This window comes from Trachinotus anak, unplaced genomic scaffold (assembly GCF_046630095.1).
Source record: "Trachinotus anak isolate AG129_WGS33_773 ecotype Australia unplaced genomic scaffold, CSIRO_AGI_Tana_v1 ptg000014l, whole genome shotgun sequence".
Lineage (NCBI taxonomy): Eukaryota > Metazoa > Chordata > Actinopteri > Carangiformes > Carangidae > Trachinotus > Trachinotus anak.
The window spans coordinates 20,982,088-21,004,967 of NW_027273865.1; the positions used below are offsets into that span (position 1 = coordinate 20,982,088).

The 22,880-nt window shown below is 43.5% G+C and overlaps 2 protein-coding genes across 20 annotated transcripts in view; one reads left to right on the top strand and one right to left on the bottom strand.

The window, feature by feature from the left end:
- The window catches only part of mecom (MDS1 and EVI1 complex locus), a 136,824-nt gene extending 128,743 nt beyond the window's left edge, over positions 1–8,081 (top strand). For all 16 annotated transcript variants that reach the window (XM_071496385.1, XM_071496374.1, XM_071496375.1 and 13 more), the window contains 7 exons: positions 94–260; positions 484–561; positions 2,176–2,345; positions 3,278–3,422; positions 5,463–5,708; positions 5,825–6,011; positions 6,113–8,081. In XM_071496385.1, coding sequence (XP_071352486.1) covers positions 94–260; positions 484–561; positions 2,176–2,345; positions 3,278–3,422; positions 5,463–5,708; positions 5,825–6,011; positions 6,113–6,247 — 1,128 coding nt within the window. In that variant the 3' untranslated portion in view covers positions 6,248–8,081. The remainder of the gene's footprint in view (positions 1–93; positions 261–483; positions 562–2,175; positions 2,346–3,277; positions 3,423–5,462; positions 5,709–5,824; positions 6,012–6,112) is intronic.
- A 5,120-nt stretch (positions 8,082–13,201) lies between these two features.
- The window catches only part of egfem1 (EGF-like and EMI domain containing 1), a 57,091-nt gene continuing 47,412 nt past the window's right edge, over positions 13,202–22,880 (bottom strand). For all 4 annotated transcript variants that reach the window (XM_071496363.1, XM_071496362.1, XM_071496360.1 and 1 more), the window contains 13 exons: positions 22,627–22,755; positions 22,402–22,530; positions 21,848–21,976; positions 21,606–21,734; positions 20,227–20,358; positions 19,683–19,811; positions 19,317–19,445; positions 17,979–18,107; positions 17,342–17,470; positions 16,994–17,122; positions 15,868–15,996; positions 15,640–15,768; positions 13,202–15,235 (listed from right to left, as the gene is read on the bottom strand). In XM_071496363.1, coding sequence (XP_071352464.1) covers positions 15,156–15,235; positions 15,640–15,768; positions 15,868–15,996; positions 16,994–17,122; positions 17,342–17,470; positions 17,979–18,107; positions 19,317–19,445; positions 19,683–19,811; positions 20,227–20,358; positions 21,606–21,734; positions 21,848–21,976; positions 22,402–22,530; positions 22,627–22,755 — 1,631 coding nt within the window. In that variant the 3' untranslated portion in view covers positions 13,202–15,155. The remainder of the gene's footprint in view (positions 15,236–15,639; positions 15,769–15,867; positions 15,997–16,993; positions 17,123–17,341; positions 17,471–17,978; positions 18,108–19,316; positions 19,446–19,682; positions 19,812–20,226; positions 20,359–21,605; positions 21,735–21,847; positions 21,977–22,401; positions 22,531–22,626; positions 22,756–22,880) is intronic.

The window sequence follows — 22,880 nt, forward strand, 5'->3', positions numbered from 1 at the left end:
GTTGTACATTGCAGCGCTAAGTGAGCTTTCAGTATGTTTGTAAGCACAGCACTAACCCCCTCACTCTGTCCTTCCTCTGTTCTGTCTCCTCAGATGTCGGCCATCGAGAACATGGCAGAGAAGCTTGAGACGTTCGGCTCCTTGAAACCAGAGTCTGGGGACCTGCTGCGCTCCGTCCCCTCCATGTTTGATTTCAGAGCCCCACCCTCTGCACTTCCAGAGACGCTGCTGCGCAAGGGCAAGGAGCGCTACACGTGCAGGTAACTACAGCAGCTGGTTTAGCATTTATCATGATTTAAATTTTTAACTTTAATGTTGGCCATATATTTCTTTTTCTCATGTTAGTCTTTTTGTTTTTCTTGTGTTTTAAATTTTTTATGTGGCCATGTGTTACTAGTTTTTGAAAATTAGATAATACAGTTTTCAGATAACAAAAGTAAAGTAGGTAAATCATACTTAAAAATGTTTTTTATTCTGTCACAGATATTGTGGGAAAATATTCCCACGCTCTGCCAACCTGACCCGCCACCTCAGGACTCACACAGGAGAGCAACCATATAGGTAAGACGATTTCTACAAGTACGATGAGCCACATTCACACACCCTGTCTTGTGGAGCTGTGTGCTAAGTTGAAGTGATGTGTGGGTGTTAATTTTGGGTTGTGTCACTGAGCTGTTGGCTGAGTATCATCCTCCTCTCTCGCCATCTCCCAGCATCCCCTCATCTATCCTCCTCACTCCCAGGAATACACACAGTATGGGAACATTATCATCAAGTCAAGTATTAGATTTGCACAATAAGCACATTAACTCCCCCGTGAAGAGCTGATTTTCCTTCCACACAAATCTGAGCAAAAGCAGCAAACACACTTTCAAACAACGTATTTTCAAGCAGACAGAAAGACAGAGAGGCTCAGCTCATTTGTTAACAGCTCATGGATGTTTTCCCAGAGAACTCTTGTCTACAGTTAGAACAGAGTTTATGTATGTTTTCTTATGCCGTAAAAGCCTGGAATAATTATCCTACTGCTAAATAATTTGCCTGATGAAAAATGGTGTCCGTCGCCTGGGTGACAGGAGGGGGGTGGAGGAGGGGGGGCTGGGCTGTTAAAAGAGCAGAGCGGAGGAGAAGGGGAGGAAGTTCGGAGGAAAATTGGGGAGATGAGGAGCGTGGGCAGATGTCCAGGCCCGGCAGCTGTGGCCATTTCTCTTGTGTCTTTGAGGCCAAGACTCATCGTCATCTGCAAGCCCACTGGCTACTTGCCGCACCAAGTGAGGCTTTCTTGCCAACTAAAAAGGTTATCACAGGATTAAGTTCTTTTTTTTTTCAGGAACCATAGTAATAATAATAGTAATCATAGCAATTTTGTTTTGTGTTAGGGAAACTTTGGAAATCGTTAACAAAGCCTCCCTCTTCTCACTTCAACTCTGCAGCATTTTTCCAGGTGCTGCTGAGGTAGAAGAAACAATGCAGCAGCAGTTCAGTGCACATGTAAAAATTAATCTTGCACATTTACTACGTTGGGATAATGAGCGAGCCCTGGCTAACACCGCTCGGCTTTGTAGTTACTAAGGTAGAGGAATGTTGGCCCAAAGCTTGGAGGAGGGCTGCTGACCACAGGGGAGAGAGAGAGATAGGCTCAGGCCTCTACTGCCCCAGCCTGATAGCCTGCACTCCACACGCTGGCATGCCATTAAAGATCACCGCTGTTTATTGTAATTTTTTGTGGAGATAACCAGGGGGCTCCTGAGGGACAGCCAATCGAGCGAGCTAATTCCACCAGAAGAAAAGATGTAATCTTCTTGTATAATTTTGCATGAAGAAACTTGGCAAGAGGCTCTAATTTTGCAGGGTTAGAACCAAATCTGTTGCGTGCTTATTTTGTGAGAGAAGAATGCAATTTTATTGCGCTGGCTGGAGATAAGAGGCAGAGCTGTTTCACCTTAAACAAGCTCCTCCATCATGTCTGGGACTGTGGGACTGCTGGGACTGTCTGTATGTGTGTGTATGTGTGTCCTTCATTATGTATCTCATTATGTTTCCCACAGAACACAGAACCATCGGTTCCTGATTCATTATGCAGTACAGTTGTAGTTATAACTAACAGCATCTGGTTTTTTCTGTTTTCTGACATTTAATAATTGTTCAAGTGAAACGTCTCTACTTTTCCTGCAGGTGTAAATACTGCGACCGCTCCTTCAGCATCTCCTCCAACCTGCAACGTCACATTCGCAACATCCACAACAAGGAGAAGCCCTTCAAGTGCCACTTGTGCGACCGTTGCTTCGGTCAGCAGACCAACCTGGACCGTCACCTCAAGAAGCACGAGAATGGCAACCTGTCAGGTGAGACACAAAAAGTCAACCTATGTCAACCTAGATTTAAAAAATCATTGAAGTTTTCTCCTCTCTTTCAAACTTCCCCCACGTATTTCATCAGAGAAAATGAGATCTGGTTTGCTGATTTGTGAGATTTATAAATACTTCTGCTGATTAACAAAAATCATAATTTACTCATGATTGGAAACAATTTTAGGAGCTGAAAAACTAAATAATATAAATCTGTCATCTACCTCTCACACAAATATTTTTTTGAATGAGCTGCTTTCATCAGCAGCACAGCTTTGATAGGTTGCATCAGCCTGACTCTGAATCAGCAGAACAAGCAGTGACACCTGGCCAGCAGCCGACACCAACAAACAGTATAGCCTTCAGCACATTCTCAGTGTGAACTGAGTCCCTGTGGATGAGAGTGCACACACGGTATTTAGTGATAAAGACAACAGATTGAAAATTTTAAGCAGTAAAGGCTTTTTTCCCACTCTTAAAATAATAAAACCACAGTCTCTTAAACCTCACAGACAATTTGGCAGCTCAATTATTACAAATGCATTTTGCGTAGCCAAACATTGTCAAATCATGACAAAACTTAATTTCAAATTGTAGTCAAGAGCTCAGGGTCTCCAAAGATACAAAATAATTCATGGTGAATTCAGTGGAAATGTGTATAACATGATGCACAATCCAATTTTTCCCTGTGATGTAATGGCTCCATCATTACATCAGTGGGGAAGAACTGGATTTGAATATTTCACTCACTTCAATAGCCCATTGTAACCATAAGATACAGACAATGAGGAGAATGTGTTTCTTTTAGGACATTTGACAGGAGCAGACAAACAAGGCTTCATGGCACAGTTTCATTTTTATTTGAGACAGTAAAAAAAATGTTTTCAAATGTCAAAACATCTTTAGAAACATATCATTTCTTTCTGCAGGCACTGCAATGTCGTCTCCTCAGTCTGAACTGGACAGTAGCAGTGCCATATTGGATGACAAAGAAGACTCTTATTTCAATGAAATAAGAAATTTCATCGGCAACACTGGTCAGAACCAGACATCCCCAGACCCCTCTGAGGAAGGGTAAGCACAGATTCATGTGTTCATTTCTGAGGGCATGTATTTTGGTTTCCTGAGCAAATCTACATCAACAGAGTGAGGGAAAAAAAGAGATAATGATTACAGACAAATATTGATAAAATACTACTAACAAATACATTGTCACAGCAGGTACAAATGAGCACACAAAACACACATGACACAGGTTAGCTTTTATTTAGCTCAATCTATTAGTCCGGCCTAAATTACTGCATACTGAACTCTTACAGTAATTGTGGCTTTAGCACTGTTGGACTTGAAAAGGCTAGAATAAACTGTTATCAGCCCATTGTAGACTTGCATTTTCATACCACCCAGCCAGCCTTCGTTAATAATCACATCATGTTCAGGGGTCTGGAGTAGAGAGCAATCATCTGTGATGACATTTAAGATAATCACAGGTTTTGGAAACGTGCAGGAGCTCTTTATATCAGTTGCCTTTTGGCCACACATACGGACAGATATCGGTGTGCATGCAACTTTGCCCGGGCATTATGCAAATAAATTCTTGGGGCTGTGATCAGGTCGGATAGCAGCTGAGAGGTCTGCTCAGGTCCTGGAGTTTGTTTTCACGTGCCTCACGTTGGTGTGATCACAGGGCAGATTGTAAGGCCAGATAGAGATCTCACAGACTGGTGTATGATTGTGCAGAAGGCCTGTGAGAGCAGGACCGGGCGGTAGAGCGTCAGAGGGTAGGGGGGAGAGGCGGGAGGGGGAGTGGAACCAACATCTGGAACCAACATGTCTCCCTACAGGAAGAGGGTAGAGGGGGTGGGGTCAAAGGGTCGGCCCGTGTTTCCTTTCAAAGTGCTTCTCTCCTGACTACTTCTGATAGATACTTTATCCTCAGCAAATTACCACGTTTGAAAGCGTAATTAGCGAATCTGTTTTCTTAATCACAGAGCTCTCGCTCTCTCTCGTGGAGCTAGTCCCTCTTCTCAGCCCTGTGAGCTCAACACGGCACGAACACCACCTTGTCAGCCACCAACTTTCCCAGTGGGAGCTCAGTCGAAAGCATAATGTTATCAGCTCCCGATAAAGGAGAAAAGATGATGTAGATCCTGTATGCGCTAAAATATAATCTGTGATAATTCCCTCCTCTGGAATCACTGCACGCTCAAATGCGTCCCTTTAAAATCCAATGCAGGTATCCTGTTTATAAGCATCCTGTAATTATGTGGTGATGTGCTTGATGTGTTTTGTTTCCTATCTGTCCACTTCTCCACGTCCAGTTCTCAGTCCTCATCTCTGAAACCTTTGTGTGAGAAATGGCATTTTTGGGAGCTGACGAAAGACGTCCCAGAGTGTAATTAGTGAATCAGTCTTAATGTGGTTCCAGATGATTTACCAAATGGTGGTTTCCTGTGGCGCTGAGACAGAGGGACAGATTAAGACTCAGGCAGTTTGGATAGCTGGCCCCGTCTCCCTCCACAGGGATAGAGGAATGGGCCGGTTGGCAACGCTCTCATAACTCTCTCACCAAATGGGGCTGTCAGCTAAATATTTTGCCTATTAGATGAATACGAGATAGCAGAGAAAATAAACAAGGAGAGAGGCAGAGCACTCCAGTTAAGTACTGCAACGATCAACCCAGTGCTGCTGTGCCCAGAGGGGCCCCAGAGCCTCGATGACAAACGGGATTCCGGCTCTGCTCCATCCCAGCTGCCATGTTCTGCTTCAGATCCACCACTCTCTGCTGTTTATTCCATGCACTCCATTGTTTTTGTATATACTGAGAAAGAATTCACTTTTAGGAAACATAAAACTAAAGACAAAAGCCAGCACCCAGTATATTTACTAAACCACTGTGTAGTTTTCACTCCATTTCTGATGTTACTGATTTACAAAGCACAAGATTTCAACTCTCAAGTTGATTCTGTTTTCTCATCACTCTCTCTTTTCTTAAACATCAAACAGTGTATATCTAAAATGTACAGTTAATAAGCTGGATGTCACTTATTCTTCCTTAAGATATCTACTGCTTTATCAGGCTGCGTTGATCTAATCAATGTTCCTGGTCTGCAGGTTAAATGGTGGCCCATTTGAGGAAGAGAAGCCACTGATGGCCAGCCATGGGTCACGTGACCTGGAAGATGAGGAAGCAGAGGAGCTCGGTGCTGATGAAGAAGAAGGGGAAGAGCCTAGCGACACTCCTGGGAAACCGGAAGGCGCGGGGATCCCAAACAACCTTAGTGATGACATCATACAAGACGAAATGGACTTCACTGGGCCAAATGACTTGAACCTCAATTGCAAAACCTCTCCAAGGGGGTAAATTCAATACAGCGGCACACAATTACAACATAATTTTATATGGTGTAAATGATGATTTGCTGTCAAACGTATCTTGAAAGTGTCTAATTTTTAATCTTCTGTGTGACTTCCAGGTATAAGGATGAGGAGGAGCAGAGCGGCTACTCAGCCCTGGATCATATTCGTCACTTTTCAGACATGCGCAAGCTGGAGGAAAGTGAAGTGAGTGACGCAGATGGAGACGAGGACGATGGATCATTTGGCTCCCCCTCTCTGACTGAGGCAGTCAAACAGCCACTCTTTAGGAAATCTAAGTCTCAGGTAACAGAAACATTGACAATTCAAATGCATGTTTGCCTATACATCACTATTTGCATTTTAACATGGTAGTTAAATGTAATCTGTCTCGCCCTCTCTCTTAGGCGTATGCCATGATGCTGTCTCTGGCTGAAAAGGACTCTCTCCACCCAGCCACCCACACCCCAGCCACCATGTGGCACAGTCTGGCACGGGCTGCTGCTGAATCCAGCGCCATCCAGTCCCTCAGCCATGTATGATGACACCCCTCTGCGCTTTCCCTTTCACTTTCTCAACCCCCAACTCTAACCTATGGCACTGGGAGCCCATTACGGGGGGCTATCTGCGGGGGCCCCCTCATCGTCCACAGAGTGACTGCTGAGCAGAACCACAGCCCATCTGACTGCTGAGCGGAGCGCCTTACACACAAAACAGGGTTACTGTCCATGCAGAACCAAGCCCAGCCCCAGCCTGAGAAAACCTCCAACAGATAGAGAGCAAAATGTCCCCCTGAGACCTTAAAATTGATTTCTTACATTGACACCAACCAGGTTGTGGTGGAAAATAATAATGCTAAAATAATAATAGCTGTATTTATTCTGCTGAATTTCTATGTTTTGCACAGCAAAGGTAGCTGGTGGACATGGAAGATGTGCTGATGTATCATTGCTAGACTGCATTTACTGCCCAGCACATACAAAGCAAATAACTTTTCACGCTTAGAGGGTGAGTTTGGTTGTGTCTCTAAGACAGCCAGTTTCAGCTTAGTGTGCTTTACTTTGTGTAAAGTATAAAGAACCCTCTCATGTGACAAAATATATCTTTAAAATGTTTTACAAGAATTCCCTTTAACCCCCATAGATCCACAGGTGCTTCTCATAAATACATGTACTTGATGATAAAAATGAAGGGTGGGGTAAGCAGCCTCAGTTCAGATGAAAACCGCTCCATGTAAGGACAGCGCAAGCAGCGCTTTAATATCACTGAAGTTATTGAAGAAGAAATAACAAAACGTAATTGTTAAACTGAAATCAGGCCAGTTTCCCATCTGCGTTTTCATAGCTGCGTGTGTCTGCACAATCACAGCACTGTACACAAGTGTCTACCAACTGTTCTCCCCTGCACTCCATCCTGCCCGCCTGCGCTATCTGTGAAAGGATATAAATAGATTGTCTTTTTAGTGGAAGAGAAGAAATCACTTCTTTTTTTTCTTTTTTTACTGAGATAAGTAGCCAGTGCTGAAGTTAATTGTTGTTCTGTAAAGGGCATATGTCTTTTTCAACACCCTTGAATCCATTCTAGTCAGCCAACAATACCACTAAATAGCCTGAATGCTAGTTGTTAGCTATTCCATGCTCGTGTGTCTTTCATTTTTAGACAATCATGATTTTGTTTTTTTTTGTTTTGTTTTTTTTTATTTGTTTTGTTTTTTTGTTGGTGTTGTTGTTGTTATTTGCTGTTGTATGTTGAGAATTGTATTTATTTCTTGGCAAACTGTAGTTTGTTTACTGAATAGCACTGCTCTTAGCCCAGGTGATGGGGAGATTCCTCACCGGGCTATCCCAGAGTTCAAAGGGGTTTGTAGATGACATTTGAGTGCCGGATAGTATTAAACATACATTCACTCCTTATTCTTCTAATGAAACCGGTTGATGAATAGATATTACTTAGGTTTTTTTTTTCTATGACAATTTAATGATTCAATTGTAAAAAATGAAAAAACATAAAGAATGAATAATAAAAAAAAAAAAAAAAAGCCAGGTATAATTTCTTCATAAGCGCATGATTGGTCTGGTAAGATCTGTATCTGACATTTTCTACGGTTGTCTGCAAGCTTGTGTGACGTTCGGTTCATGTTAATCCCTTGTGCCAAACTTATGATAAATAACAGATTACTTTCATTTATTCTCCCGTTTTGAGGGACCAGATTTTTTTGTTTGTTTTTGTCGTTGTTTTGTTTATAATCGATTTTAAAAAGTAATCAGCAAGTTGAGGTACTTTGTTTTAATGCTTTCTACAATGTAACTGTTATGCATTTCAATTCAATACTGTGGGAGGAACAACTAAGAAATAAAGGACAACAATGTGGATTGACATGTCTTCCGTTCTCTCGTTGTTTCTCCTTAAACATTTTACTCTGCCTTTGTCTCCCTTTTTCCTCACACCTCCGCACTCCATAGTCCCTCTGGCTGCCCATCATTTTGGCCCAAACAGAGATTTATACTAAGACACATGAGTCAGAAAACCACCTGGCGCTTTCCTCTGGCGCTCCCATGGCCTCCAAGAGTGAGGGAGAGCCTGAACTCTGGTCCTCTTTTTTCTCCAGGCTTTGGCTCACAGAGAGAGAGGGAAGCAGAGAAAAGGCTGGAGAGGGCTTGAATGTGGTAGTGGGAGCGGAGGCAGGAATGTGTCCTCTTTATTTGTGTCCGTTTGTGGGGCATGATGGATGAGGTGGGTAGATGTGATGACCTGGCTCATCGCTCAAACGCTCAATAAGAGTCCCATCCTGCAGCAGGCCTCCCCATCCGCCACCCCCCTCTGTCACTGCTGCCAGCCGACGTGGGCGGACATTGTGGCTGGGAGGGTTGGAGGTTCAGGAGCTCCATTGTCCAGCGAGTAGCCTGGGTGGGGGGTTGGAGAATTGGGCATGACAGTGAGGATGGCTGGCGCTGACACTCCACATTTACAGTGCTCTTGGCACCCTAATGGATGGGGTGTTTTCTTAGGGCCTGTCGTCAGCCCTCAGGGCTTCATGGGGCGTCCAGCTTTGATGAGGTCACAGGGGGTCACGCAGTGTTGATGAGGTCAGCATGGGTCGTCCAGCTTTGATGAGGTCAGCTGCTGTGATGGTAGTGATGGTGCAGGCCAGGGCCATAATAGAGTGGCAGTGATAATGGTCCTGTGTATGAGTTTAGCCACCTGTGCTGTTGTGGACTAATTTAAGCCTTTATGATTATGTGAACATGTCAGTGTCATGCAACAGCATCGCTTTCCTCTAAGATTTGTGTCTGCTAATCTAGTAGTTACAGTTCTTAAACATGCTATTACTGTTTGTTTGTTTTTTTACTTATTAGCATGAAGATGTCTATTTACAATTCCAGCAGTTAAAGAATTTTTGCCTGGCACTGGGCGAACAGAATTCATTCTCCTTCATCGTTTTTTCGATCTCCATTAACTCTGCTTAGTAATATCTGGTTCTTTAGCTGCTAAATGCTCCACTACAGTCACCAGCTGGTAACTGTAACTTGTCTGTCTGTTGCTTGGTGCTAAGCAAAAAGCGTTCAGTGTGGGGGGGATTTTTTGCTGAAAACAGCTGCCTGCTATGGTCAGAAACGATGCTGTGAGAATGAACCAAGACAGTAAAGTTGCAGGCCACAAAACCTAAACAATGACCTGAAAGACTCTATAAAACCAGCTTAGGAAAACTGCAGTTGGGTGTAAATTCTCTGTCGTTTTGTCACTATAAGCCACCACTTTCATGTTGCCCACAGTTATTTGATCCAGTGTTATTATAAAATTATTGATTATAGCTGATTTAACTACTACTTCTTTATTGCATGTCCATGTTTCATCATATTGATGTAATTTATGCCGGAAGCGACACATCACATGAAAAAAACCTATGTTTTAACTCAAACTTGCATTTAGATGATCTATGTTCCATTTCAAATAGCTGGAACAAATACAGAGAAAATAATCACCTTGCATTGGTACAGAAGGATTATGGGGAGGGAAATTATGCATCATTCTGAAGGTGAAATAAAACTACATAGAAGCAACTGCTCAACAAGCTTTTAACAGACAGGGATTATACCTTGACAACATCTGGGACTTTGCCACCACCTCTCACTGACCACACCTCCACTGCATTTCAAATTGCCCATATCACCTACATAAAGAACTTCCCCCAGACAAAAGTCCAAAAGCACTGCTTCTTGAAAGAACACCAAAATGTTATGAATACAGAGCAGTGTGCATAATGTCATTGTGTGTGGGCAGTGAAGAGGTGCGAGGAGGGCACTTGGGTGAGTTTGGCAGCTTAACATGTGACTGCTGTGCATGCGCTGGTTTGATCAGTGTTGATTAGTGCATGCCAATGTCACCCATGTATCCTCTCACACTTAATCAACACATTGGGACGAGTTATTGCCGTCATTAACCCACAGCTTCTCATAAAGGGCTCAGTGTGTATTGAAGTGTGGCTGGCAGGGCCGTGTGTGTGTGTGTGTGTGTGTGTGTGTGTGTGTGTGTTTTTAAAGAGCTAAGGAAGTCAGACAGAAGAATGTGCATTAGTCAATGCAATCTGTTTTAGTTAAATGTGAAGTGTGTGTGTGTGTGTGTGTGTGTGTGTGTCAAAGGGGCTGGATCTCCAAGCTGCTGTGTCCCTACCATGTGTGTATGTGGTCGGGTGGGCACACTGTGGGCAGTGCTTGGTGGGGCTTGGAGCCACTCAGCTAATGGGGCAGCTGGCACAGCCTCAGAATCCATCAGGCCTCATTACAGCTCCTGTTCAGCCACTGTCCGCTTCTTTCTTTCCTCCCCTCCTTCTTTCTGTCCTCACCCCAACCCTCCCTTCCTTTCCTCTGCCACCCGTCCACGCAGCCAGCCCTGTGTGGCATGTAACTGCCCTGCTCCCCTTGCTGGAACATACATCACAGCCCCAGAGAGAGAGGCCATCACAGCTGGCAGCTCTCACGCTGATTGACTTGGCACCCGTGCTGACTCAGACGCCAGGGGAAACATTTTTCGGAGAGGGAGGCATGGATGGGTGTGGGAGGGTGGCCTCCAAGGAGGATGGGGTGTTGGTATGGAGTGGTACATGCAGTTGGCACAAGTGTGTGTGTGTGTATGTGTGTGTGTAGGGAGACTCCTAAAATCATCACATCAAGCTTTTGCTGTGTTTGCAATAATGGTAGTACCTCCTCTGTTGGTTTGGTGTCCTCCCGTGTGTGTGTGTGTGTGTGTGTGTGTGTGTGTGTGTGTGTGTGTGTGTGTGTGTGTGTGTGTGTGTGTGTGTGTGTGTGTGTGTGTACGCAGAACAAACGATTGCAGGCCACTCAGACTTCTGTCCTTTCCTTCCCCTTCTTCTCTGCTTATCTTCTTGTCTTTTCTCCACCCTTGCCTTCTCCCTCTTAGAAAGCACCAGAGCTTAAGATTGTGGTTTCATTACACTGTTTGTTTTTCTCCCTGGAGGCTACAGGTCATTACTGTTATTGATGGACACTGGGCACAGTCCCGGGGAACAGACCCGGACAGAGCAGAGCAGCCGTGCACATGGTTTTAATATGAAGAGTAATCAGGACAGGCGTGGTGGCGGAACCACTTGGAGTCTGCTATTGAAATCATCTCATTCTTTGCTCATGGAGCAGATTGGAGAGTAGCTCATCAGGCCTTCAGCTCCATGTTTGAAGGAGTGACAATAGCAGTTTGGGGTTGTGGTACTGCTGGAGTAACCCATTGATATTCACTTAAATTGATACTTATCCATCTACTTCTTTATTTCATTATACCATAGGCCAGTGTAATTATCCCACTAGAGCCACAGAGCTTTCACTCTCTTGTCCATTTTGAGTGCCATCTAGTGGTGGAAATAGCAATGTACACCTATCAACAGCTACACATTTGGGTTTGAACGCTTCACCATTTAAATAATTAAGTAAATTCAACTACAGTTTCTATTTAGAAAAAGCCAAAAGATCATTTCTGATGAAAGACACATGCAACCTTTGTTCAGGGTTGTAATCTGACACATCTAAACCAAAGGTACGCTCTTCACACCACACCACAGATTCCAGAGTGTGGGAGAGTTCATTGATACGCATCTTGTTGCAGCCTTCACATTTAACATTTATTTTTCCAGGCAACAACCAAGCAAATGGTCCAGGAACGTGTTGAAATGATTTCCCCTTCACTCCTTTATCTGAGCCGACAGCTCTGTCAGCTGGAGTTCAAAACACTGTGGCCTTCTGGGAGCTCTGGTTCAATGCAGAGGGGCAGAAATTATCTCTGGGACATTAAGCTATGGTAGTAAAGTGATAGAATCTCTTGTGCAAAGAGTGGCTTATGCTTAATTACAGTGAAAAAGTACCCATGATGCAATCTTACCTTTTACGGGCTATTTCATCGCCAGTTTCCTGCATCCCTCTCTCTGTGGATAATTCCTGATAAGCCGGCCTGCATACAACAGAAGGTCATTTTTTTCATGCAAGTTGCTTTAAAAGTACTGAGATCATTTTAAGTGAACCAAGATGATGTCTGAATCAGCTTCTTTTCCTATGAGCATCTTAAATGAAAAATAAAACAAAAACAAAACTGTGCAGCACTATGTTAAGCATACATACGGTTTGGCTTCCACTAGAGCTACTTCTTGATCTTACCATTTAGATGTCTTTTGGCGTGCCAGCTCCTCATTTGTGGCACTGCTCTCTGCCGGCATTATGTGTGGAGAGCTGATCCAGCAGTGCAGTGGCCACCCAGAGCTCCGCGGATGGATGGCCTCTCTGGGCCTGTTTGACTGGAAACAGGTGTGTGTCATCTGAAGATGAAGGCCCGGCTGATAAACATTATTGGAGAACATCTGCTGCTTGTCACAACACAGGGCGAGCTGGAACGGCCTCCCATCAATCAGCCACACCGGAGAGTGGGTGGTGGGGGGCTCCATCCTCCGCTGGCGGGCCCGTTCACCCATCACTCACCTTGGGGATGCTGGATGTGGGGTGCATGTTTGGTCCAGGCACCTGCTTGCCTCTGCCGGACCACAGCCGCCTCTGGCCGATAGAGGAGAAAATGCTCCAACGCACATGAAAAATGCCTTAGGGATAGCACTCTCTCTTCCTCTGACACTGACCCCCTCCCCACACAGAAGAGCAGGCACATACGCACACACCTCAAACCGCCACAGCACCCTGCTCAGGTGCCTCCCACACCCCCACCCATTTTATACTACTGTCAGGGAAGCAGACATGGCCTTAATGCTTGACCCCTCTCGGGTTGATGAGAGATGCCTGGTAGCAGCCTTGCACAAAAACACACACTGACATATCCACACACACAGGATCCCATAGGTCTCTATGACAGCTGGAACCTCTCTCCCCCTTTTTCTACCTCCATACCTTTACTGTGCCCTCCGCCCCACTGAGGGATCACACAAATCAGCACCATGCAACACTTCGTCCGAAGCACACAAGTCAAAAATAGACGGTTAAAAGCAGGTGTCCCCGTATGTTTTTTGTTATTTATTTGGTTCATGGCTCTTCTTCACTCTGCTTTAGTTAAAACACAACCACAGATGATAAAGACACATCATGGACGAAGGGAAAAGACAACAGGAAGATACAATAAAAATCATAGAAAATGCATCACTGAAGCACCGAGGACCATCAGGAAATGAGAACAGTAGATAATGACTCATAAATGACCTGAGATATGATACAAATACAGTTTTTGTAAAAGCTGAACTCTCTAGTTAAATGCACATGTATGGTAAATGCTAGCAGTGGTGATATGGACTTGTAATCTTGTGGTAGAAAAAATAAGTTTCTAATTTTGTACAACAACAGAAGTGTGTCAAAGTTCTGCAAAAAAAAAAAAAAAAAAAAAGCATGAACATCAATTTCATTTTTTTTACCTGACTTCCAAACTCTGTATCAGCTGCCTAATTCAATTAACAGATCTGAAAAAAAGTGCAATTGCGTGCAAGTTTTGCCTGCAGTGTTTCGCGACCAGCACACCGCACTACAATAATAAAATCCATGATCAACGCCAATGAATTAAGAGTGTTCTTAATACTGGGAAATGAAGGTTGTTGTAATATTCAGAATTAAGAAATAACTTACAGGTGGACAATATATTTCTCTGTAAAAGGTATGTATACGAACACTTAAATAAGTTAAGGTGAGGATGAGTCTATTCTTGTGAAAGAGGCTGTTTAGAATAATCTGCAAAACTACCAACCAGAGATGGGATTTGGCTTCTTTTGGGAAATGAAAAAACAAAGAAAATGTGTGAAAATCAAAACATACAATTTTATCAACAAAAGAGATATGTAATAAAATCCCCTCCATGTATGACAGACAGAGAGCCATCTCAGTGTTTTGGGAATTAGATAATAGTTTGATGAGGATGCAAACTGTCTGGAGGATTTCACATCAACAAAAAAATCTGCATTTTTATCCGGCAACATTTGTGTGCAATGACAAGGCTAAAAAATATTTTAAACAAATATTATTCAAGAAAAAAATTGCTAATTTGATTTTGTTTGATTATATTTAAGTTTAATGAGCCATCTTGTGTCGAGTTGTTAACATTTTGAAATGAAGCATCTTTGCATATTGATAGATTCTGGATTTCTGGAGGAGGATTTGTAATTCTCAGTTATTTTAGTGGTAGTAATTAAAGTTTGATGTGGAGAAAAAATATCACACATAAATTATTATTATGAAGTAGAGTATTTTTATATATCTTAAAATATGTCTGGAGGTCATTTTTATCATGAAATATCCTCTGCTTCAACATTTATGGCTCTTCTATTGGACCATATTTTTGTACTGCAGTTCCTGCATGTGTGGATCTTGGCGCTGTAGTTTTCAAAATAAGTATATAAGTGACCCATATATATTTCTAAATCTGTTTTAGAGGCATTTAATTTTCACCAGAAATATGCTTGGCATTCTCTTACACTTAACCATCAAGTTTTTTGTGGACACAAAAAAACAGACGTAAAGCCTCTCCAGTTACAAGAAAGTCTCTGATTCAGTCACACGTCTTGTCCAAGACAAGAGTGAGAGGGAAACTGAACCCTTAACAACTCATCAAGCATCAACTGGAAAGCAAATTAACCACTTTCAATTAGCAGTGGTAACAGATGTGATGCAGGTATTTATGTGCATTGCTAAGAAGCCTGTGTAACTGTGGACTTGAAATCTTACACAGTTTGTGGTAGATTTAGAGTTTATGGTCCTTCGAGGGCCCCTCATATGCCTGGTTCACTGGTTGATTATCTTGAACTCCGGGCTCAGTGATGTGGGGCGAGTTTCTGACAGCTGAGTACCAGTTTCACAAAAACATAGTAATCCCAACATCACCTCCATCAAGATGATCTTAGTGATGTTTCACACAGCCAAGCCCTGTGTTTGAATGTCCAATCAGGAGTTTGCACCTCTGCTTGGGTTATGTGGTTTTGCTGCCTGCTCTTCTCTTTCTCTGGGACACAGAGAAGTTCAGCAGTCCTGGGGTTTGGTGTAGCAGTGCTGAAAAGGGAAGGAAAAAAAAAGCAAGAAGACATCAGCACTATTTGAAAATCAAAAGCAAATGTTCTGGGGTTTCTGGAGGAGAAGTAACTGGTGTGTAGTCTCCCGTGTGCTTGGCTTTGAGGAGGTAAAATGAAGACAGCCTCAAGCCTGGCTCCATGCTGGGTGCAGATTAAAATAACTGTCAGGAGACAGGAGCAGCTATTGAGGGAGACAGGGTGACACACAGAGTGATGGGGCTCAGCCTCTCACACTTCATGACACAGTATTTCACTAAAGCTGGTTCAGCTTTACAGCCTGTGACCCTGTGTGTGTATGTGGCGGCGTGTGTGTGTGTGTCCGTTTTGTTTTAGCTTGACTTGTGTGTGTGTGTGAATGGCAATAGGAGCTTACTGTAGGTTTACCTTCACTACAGGTGGGGCCCAGCCAGGTGAGTGGGCACAGACAGCGTCCAGTCAGCCCATCACAGCGGGCCCCGTGGGAACACTGGCACGGCAGGGAGCAGTTGGGGCCGAAACGATCCCCACCACAGTCTGAAAGAAGGGAGAGGAGGGAGATATTTAAACTAACAAAAAAAAGAATTTCTGCATGACAGACACACAGTCAGTCGTGTTAATAAAAGTTGTGTCTACTTTTTTCACATCTCTGTCCTGTCCTTCCTGGGGGGCAGAGGCACCGTCCAGTCGAAGGGTCACATGGGGCCTCACCAGCACAGTCACATGACTTTGCACAGCTCACTCCAAAGCTGCCAGCTTCACACGCTGAAAACAAAAAACACACACACACACGTAGCTGCACTGATGTAGTTATGATGATGATTAATCACATAACCCTCTTCTCTACACACCACAAGAAGGACAGACAATCTGCTTATTGGCAAACTTCATTTTTGATGGGAAAAGGTTGGAGTCGCATTAAAATGTACTTATGTTAAGAGTGTATACACAGGCAGCTAGCACTATCTAACATGACAGGACCCTGCTGTAATCCAGAGTGCTGTCAGTTTTTATTTGCCCAGTTTATCTAGTTACATAAAGGACAAGCTAACAAACTGGACAATGTCCCAGAAAGTTCACTTCAGATACACCAGAAAAGAGTCACTCACATTCACAACACAAGTGCATTTAGTGATAAGAAAATGTGCATAGACATTTTCTCATGCAAACACACACACACACACACACACACACACACACACACACACACACACACACACACACACACACACACACACACACACACACACACGCACACAGATAGAGCCTCTGGAGCCTGTGGCTGCCTTACAGCTGCTCTGCAATGCTCAGTCATATCTCCTGCTGGGACTGAAGTGGCCATTTAGGCGCTCACACTGCGGCTGAGAGCCCCGTGAGCAGGCAGGAGGGCACAAGGATGTAACAGGAACGCATTATGCAGTCGGAAAACACCTGTCTCTCATCAAATAACCAGCCGGCCTGCCTGCCCACCTACCTACTAGCCTGTACGTCTGCCTGCCAGAGCACGCTCACAACTTTTTTTTATTTTTTAATCTCTTATTCATTCATGCTCATATCTGCCCATGTACAACTGCAGCTGGGCATCCAGGTGGCTGTTTTTTTTTAATGAGCAAAAGCTTTTTACTGCATGACAATGTTTCTGTCTTCATGGTGCTGCTGAAGTGTAACACTAAATGCTTGAAATAGGAGGCATCTATTTTCCTTAGAGGGGACTGAATCGTTACATATGATAATTAACCTTTGGATCTTCATATATACTCACATCTTTGACATTGTGGCCCATAGTAGCCTGGTGGACATACACATCGGCCTGTCACATGGTCACATGCCTGACCCATTTTACAGTCACAGGTATGGGCACAGTTCACTCCAAAAAACCCTGGGGGGCATTCTGGGAGAGACACAAGAAGCAGAGGCGAGGTTAAAGTGACTTATGGTTAAACATGGCCGTGTAATCATGTTGTATCACCGTTCATTCAAGTCTCAAACTGTCAACTATTTAACAAGGGGAACAAAGAAAAAAAATCATATCTACTTCAAAATGTCATTGAGACAACTAATAACCTTATCACCAGGTTTGTTTTTGTGTTGTAGGTGAGGGTTTGCATACTGTGTTGACAGGAGTGGCCGTAGTATCCAGCAGTGCAGCTGCAGGTGCCAGTGAAACGGTCGCAGGTCCCATTGTTGAGGCATGGACAGTCTTGTTCACAATCAAGCCCATATTTTCCCTGTGAACAGGCTACACACACACACACACACACACACACACACACACAAACTGGATTGTAACTCCTCAATTAACCTATTAGTGATACTGATGATGATTTGACAGAAATCTTTACAATGAATACATTGATGGTCATGAATGGCAGTTTTTGATAAGGCTGTCACGTTTGTTTATGCCACTAAGTCACATAAGGCTAATTATTAGCTATGAAGAAAAGTCTGTCAATCAGCATTTTACACAATTAAACAAATTTAAACACAAAATTCAATAATACAGGTACATAGTAATAGGGGAACAGAAATGAAAAAATAATGTTTTCACCAGAAGTAGCATAAAAAATGAAAAACATGGGGATATAAATGAGTCCTGACAAGATTTTTTTTTAAATGAATCATCTGATAGCAGAAGGTAAACTACTTGTTTGTTGTTCTTCTTCAAAGTTTTGATTTCCCGTGAACAGAACATGGTTTTGTTTAGTTCTCAGTATTTACTGTTGTGTCTACTGCCTCTGAGGTTGTACCTGTGTCGCAGTGTGGTCCAGTCCAGCCCAGTCCACACTTGCAGGACCCGTCAGTGGGGTCACACAGACCCCTGTTCTGACAGCTGCATGTATTTCTGCACTGCAGGCCGTAGCGCTCTCTGGGACACGCTGGGGAAACATTCAGAAAACATCAGAGACAAGAACTCCAGACTCATCTGTTCTACTCAGCAATCACACCAGCGGGTGTAACACACAGATAGCACACAGAGCACAGCATGTGTTCTCTGTGTATCTGTGTCTTTCACATACACACACACACATACACACACACACAAGAGTGCACTAACCACATTCATGTTTATTTAAGCAACAGTTCATTAAAGAGATGGCAAAGTAGTCTAATTTGGCGCTGATATAAAAGAATAATCATGTTTCTTTGGGTAATTTAGATTGGGAACACAATAAGCAAGCCGTCTTTGATTTCCTTGTTTATTTATTTGCTTCCTTGCCAATCCCAGCGACACGGAACACAGAGAACGAGCTACTTATAGGTTTCTGTAAACATTCAACAAGAGGAACTTAAGAGGTGGTATGTCCAAGTACATGCAGGAGGCTAAAGAAGAGAACATTTAGCACAAGCAGTGCTGGAAAGCCCCACTTGCAATCCAGCTGAATTGCTGATAAAGGGAGAGATTAAGAAAACCCAGCTCTGCCTCCGTTTCCCGCGAAAACAGCCCTGTGATCATCAGAGGCCTCACACTGAGGAAATGGAGAATTTGTTACTTAAATATACAGTCAGAGATGTTCAAAAATACACCCTCATTTTAGTGGTGGTTTCTCACTCTCCAGTTAGGTCTCCTATTTCTGAAGAACTCATTAGGGCCAATGGTTCCCACTGATGCATGTCAGCCTCAGTGGTGACTCTTTGTATACTCAAGAGGATGGTAAGAGATAAAAGGCTGAATACAAACCATGTTTGATATCTATCTCAAAGCTCAACGTTGAGTTGCCTCTTGTAATTTAGTAGATATTCATTTGTTCTTTCACTAAGTGCCAGTATGGACTCTATTTACTGCATAATACAAAGCTATGCACTTTCAACAAAACTGTATTTATTAATCACTGTATTTTTATTTTTTACATTTTCACTCATTTGCTAATCCATATCTTGACTAATTAATTCTCCTAACTAGTGCAAAAATATTGCTTATATATCAGAAATTGATCAAATTGACTGTAATACAATTATTCACAGTGGCACAATATGCACCAAGTGAACCTTCAATTTTTTTTAGTTATATCATAAACAAAAAGGCTGGTGTTTCATAGCTCCCACCACAAGCCAATTAAAAATCAAAGACATCAGTTTAGAGTTACCTTGTTGGCAGGACTGTCCCATCCTACCGGGGGCACACATACACCTCCCAGTTGCTGGGTGGCACTGCCCTCCTTCCCCACAGGAGCACATCTTAGCACAGTCCTTCCCATAGTAACCACTCAGACAACCTGCAGAAATAAACACGCCTTCATTCACGCAAAGCTACAAATTACAAAGTTATGAAGATAAAAATCTTCATATCATAGAGCTTGTGGATTAACTTTCCAGTACAGTGATGAGACGGTAATGAACTGATGACCAACATCCCTAAAACACCAACTCCAAGTAATTATAATAAAGGGGTCCTAAAAGACATGACTCTTTTCCATTCGGGAGTACAAACAGGTGCAAGTTTTTCGACTTACTTGAGCTGCAGTCAGCTCCAATGAAGCCAGGAGGACAGTAGCAAATCCCAGTCCTGAAGTCACAGCGACCACCATTGATGCAGCTACATCTGGACTTGCAGTTTGGCCCAAAAGTCCCTGCTCGACATCCTGGAGACAAACCATGACGACAAGTAGGAGAGAGAAGAGAAAGAGGAGGGAAGGTAAGTGTTGTGCTGGTTAAGTGTTTGATCCAGTTTTTTAGGTTTTAGATTATTTTACTTGCAAAGCAAAGGTGACAGATTAGCACAATCTGTTGCTTTGAGCATGAGGGAAATTATGTGCAAAAATTATGAACATTTAACAATCAGTTATAAATGTAAAACCAACATTATGGCAGGTGAACAAAAGGTCACTAAAGTTCTTACTGGCTTTTATTTATGAATAATATATGAATCTTTAGCTTCAGTGGAAATCTACAAATATGTATCCTGCTCCCATTTTTCCCACCCAACTCCATATTCAACTAAAGGAGCACAAGCATAAGTCCACACCGAGAGCAGAAAAAGAGAAGCAGTGTACTTACGTAGCTCACAGTGTGCCCCGTAGTAACCAGGTAAGCAGCTACATTTCCCCGTCACAGGATGGCACTGCTCTTGATCCCCTGAACATTGGCACAGCTGGCTGCAGTTCTGCCCGAACATGCCGGCAGGACAGGCTAAAACAACACATCCAGACACACATCACATACTGTAGATGCTACACTGGTAAAGTTAAAGGGAACCAAACTCAGTCATGCACTTTCATATTTCATCTCTATCTGCAGTACAATTTTGCACGCCAAATACGAATCCACCTCCAACATGATGGTAAATCGTTGCAGTGCATTTAAACTACGACAACAGACAGGGCCTTAGACATGCACACACACGTTCAGTAGTTTGTGGGAACAAATACGAATGCCATTCCCCTTTCCCTGCTCAGATTTCTCTGCGAACATACTGGGACACTCAGTATTGACTGGTAACTGGTAACAAACACTCCCAGAGACTTTCCCTGGTGCCTAAACCCAGATGGACGCACAGGGACATTCTTTCACACACTCTGTCCGCATACATACATACACGCTCATCACAATAATGAATGGACTCCACAGACAATCAGTCATAGCGAACAAGATGAATCTGTGAACCGAACATGTTTACGGGTGAGACCGCAGCACTCAGCTACTCAGTCAGGCAGCAGCAGGCAGCGTGGGGGACAGATAAGAAAGGACTCCAGACTAAAGAGGCAATTACGGCGCTGTCATTATGCATGTCTGCCTTCCAAAAGCCCTTATCCGCCGCCGAGGAGACAAAAACAATGCCTTCTGTTTTACTTGGCAACCGGTGTGTAACATTTATCAGATGTCTGGGGAGTGTGTGAGGAGAGGAGGGGAGCTGAGGCAGTGAGGGGGGGCAGAAGGAGTGGTGAGGGGCTAAGTAGTAAAGCTGGTCGTATACAGTCCTACAGGGTATGGTGTAAATAATGAAACATTAGCATAAAGTCCTGCGACAGTTCTGGTGTAGTGTGCATTTCCCAGAATAGTATAAATGGTAATCTTTTCCAGGAGGAGTACGAAAAGAAGGCAATTTTAATTAGTATTAACAGAGGGATTCGTGGTGATCACTTCAATCCCATGATGCCTTTTCTTCCTGATGGGAGTGTGGTGGGGCACAAATGTCGGCCAAATGGCTTTAAATGCCTGACAGTGATATTAGCCATGTGCCAAGGCTTTCTAAATAACCACTTATACATCAAAGGCATATGTGAGATACAAATTTTCCACTGAGAGTATTTGAGATGCCCTCCACAAACCAGCGGCTTCTCACCTCACCATTAAAAAACTACATTTACCAGGAAAAATCTGTATATTTGTTTCATAAAGTTTTGTTTTGCCAAGATAGATGTATTTTTTATTCTTACTTTTCTCACAGCCAGGCCCTGTGAGTCCGGCTGGGCAGCCACAACTCCCGGTCTCATGGTGACAGGACACCCCGGCCTGGCACTGACACCGCTGGGCACAGGAAGCACCGTGGGACCCCGGGAGGCAGGCTGGGAGCGGACACACACATGCGGGCACACACATTCAGTTTACTCTCATGTTCAAAGTTCATCTGTTGCCAGTTTCATTCACTTGCAATTTCCTCGGCCCTATACACACTCACGTTTGTCACACCTGGCTCCTCTCCAGCCTGGCTCACACTCACAGCGGCCCGTCACATGGTGGCAACTCAAACTATGGACGCAGTCACACCTCTGCTCACAGCCCCTTCCAAAGAATCCCTCAGAACAGGCTTCAGACAAAAACACAGAGGCATTCACATTCAGCATGCAACATTAAAGGCTGAAAACAGTTTTTTAAAATTTCAGGGGGTTTTTGTGCTTATTTACCCAAGGCTAATTGCACAAATTGTTTTGACACAGCAAGTTTTATGACTCCAGGAGTAAGTAAACCTTCACTTTAGATTTGCTGCTGCTACACAGAAATGAGAACAACTGCAACACAGATGCAAGGTGAGAGAAAGCTTCACTTCTCCACGTTGTTCAGGACACATCAGCAGGCAACAGAAGAAAAAAGCTGGATGGCAGGTTATCTATATATCTGTATGTCTCAAAGGGGAAGAACAGTTTACCCGTAATACTGTGTACTATGCCAAACAAAAAATAAAAGCTGATTTGTTGTAATACAACAATGCTGCTGTGAAGTTCAGGAAGTCACCTGACTGACAGAGCTCTCCTGTCCAACCTGGCTGACACACACATCTTCCTGTCACCTTGTCACATCTCCCTCCATTTGTACAACTGCAGGCCTGAGTGCAGTTCACCCCATAATGTCTTTCCTCACACTCTAGGAGAGAGGGAAAGGAACTGTCAGATGGATGTTAAATGATGTATCTCACAGGTAAAGCTAATGGATGGATGGAAGTGAGGAAGCAGGGCTTACCTAACTCACAGGCGGCTCCAGTCCAGCCGGGCGGGCAGGAGCACTGGCCAGTCACGCTGTCACAAGAGCCCCCGTTTTGACATAGACACTGGCCAGAACAGTGTTCTCCATATTGTCCTACAGGACAGGCTGAAATCACACACACATTACATGGAACAGACATTTAAATAAATGAGGTCTAAGATGAGTAAATAATGAAGACACACAGAACTGATGATGATTCTAGTAAATATTGATTATGAGAATAAAATACT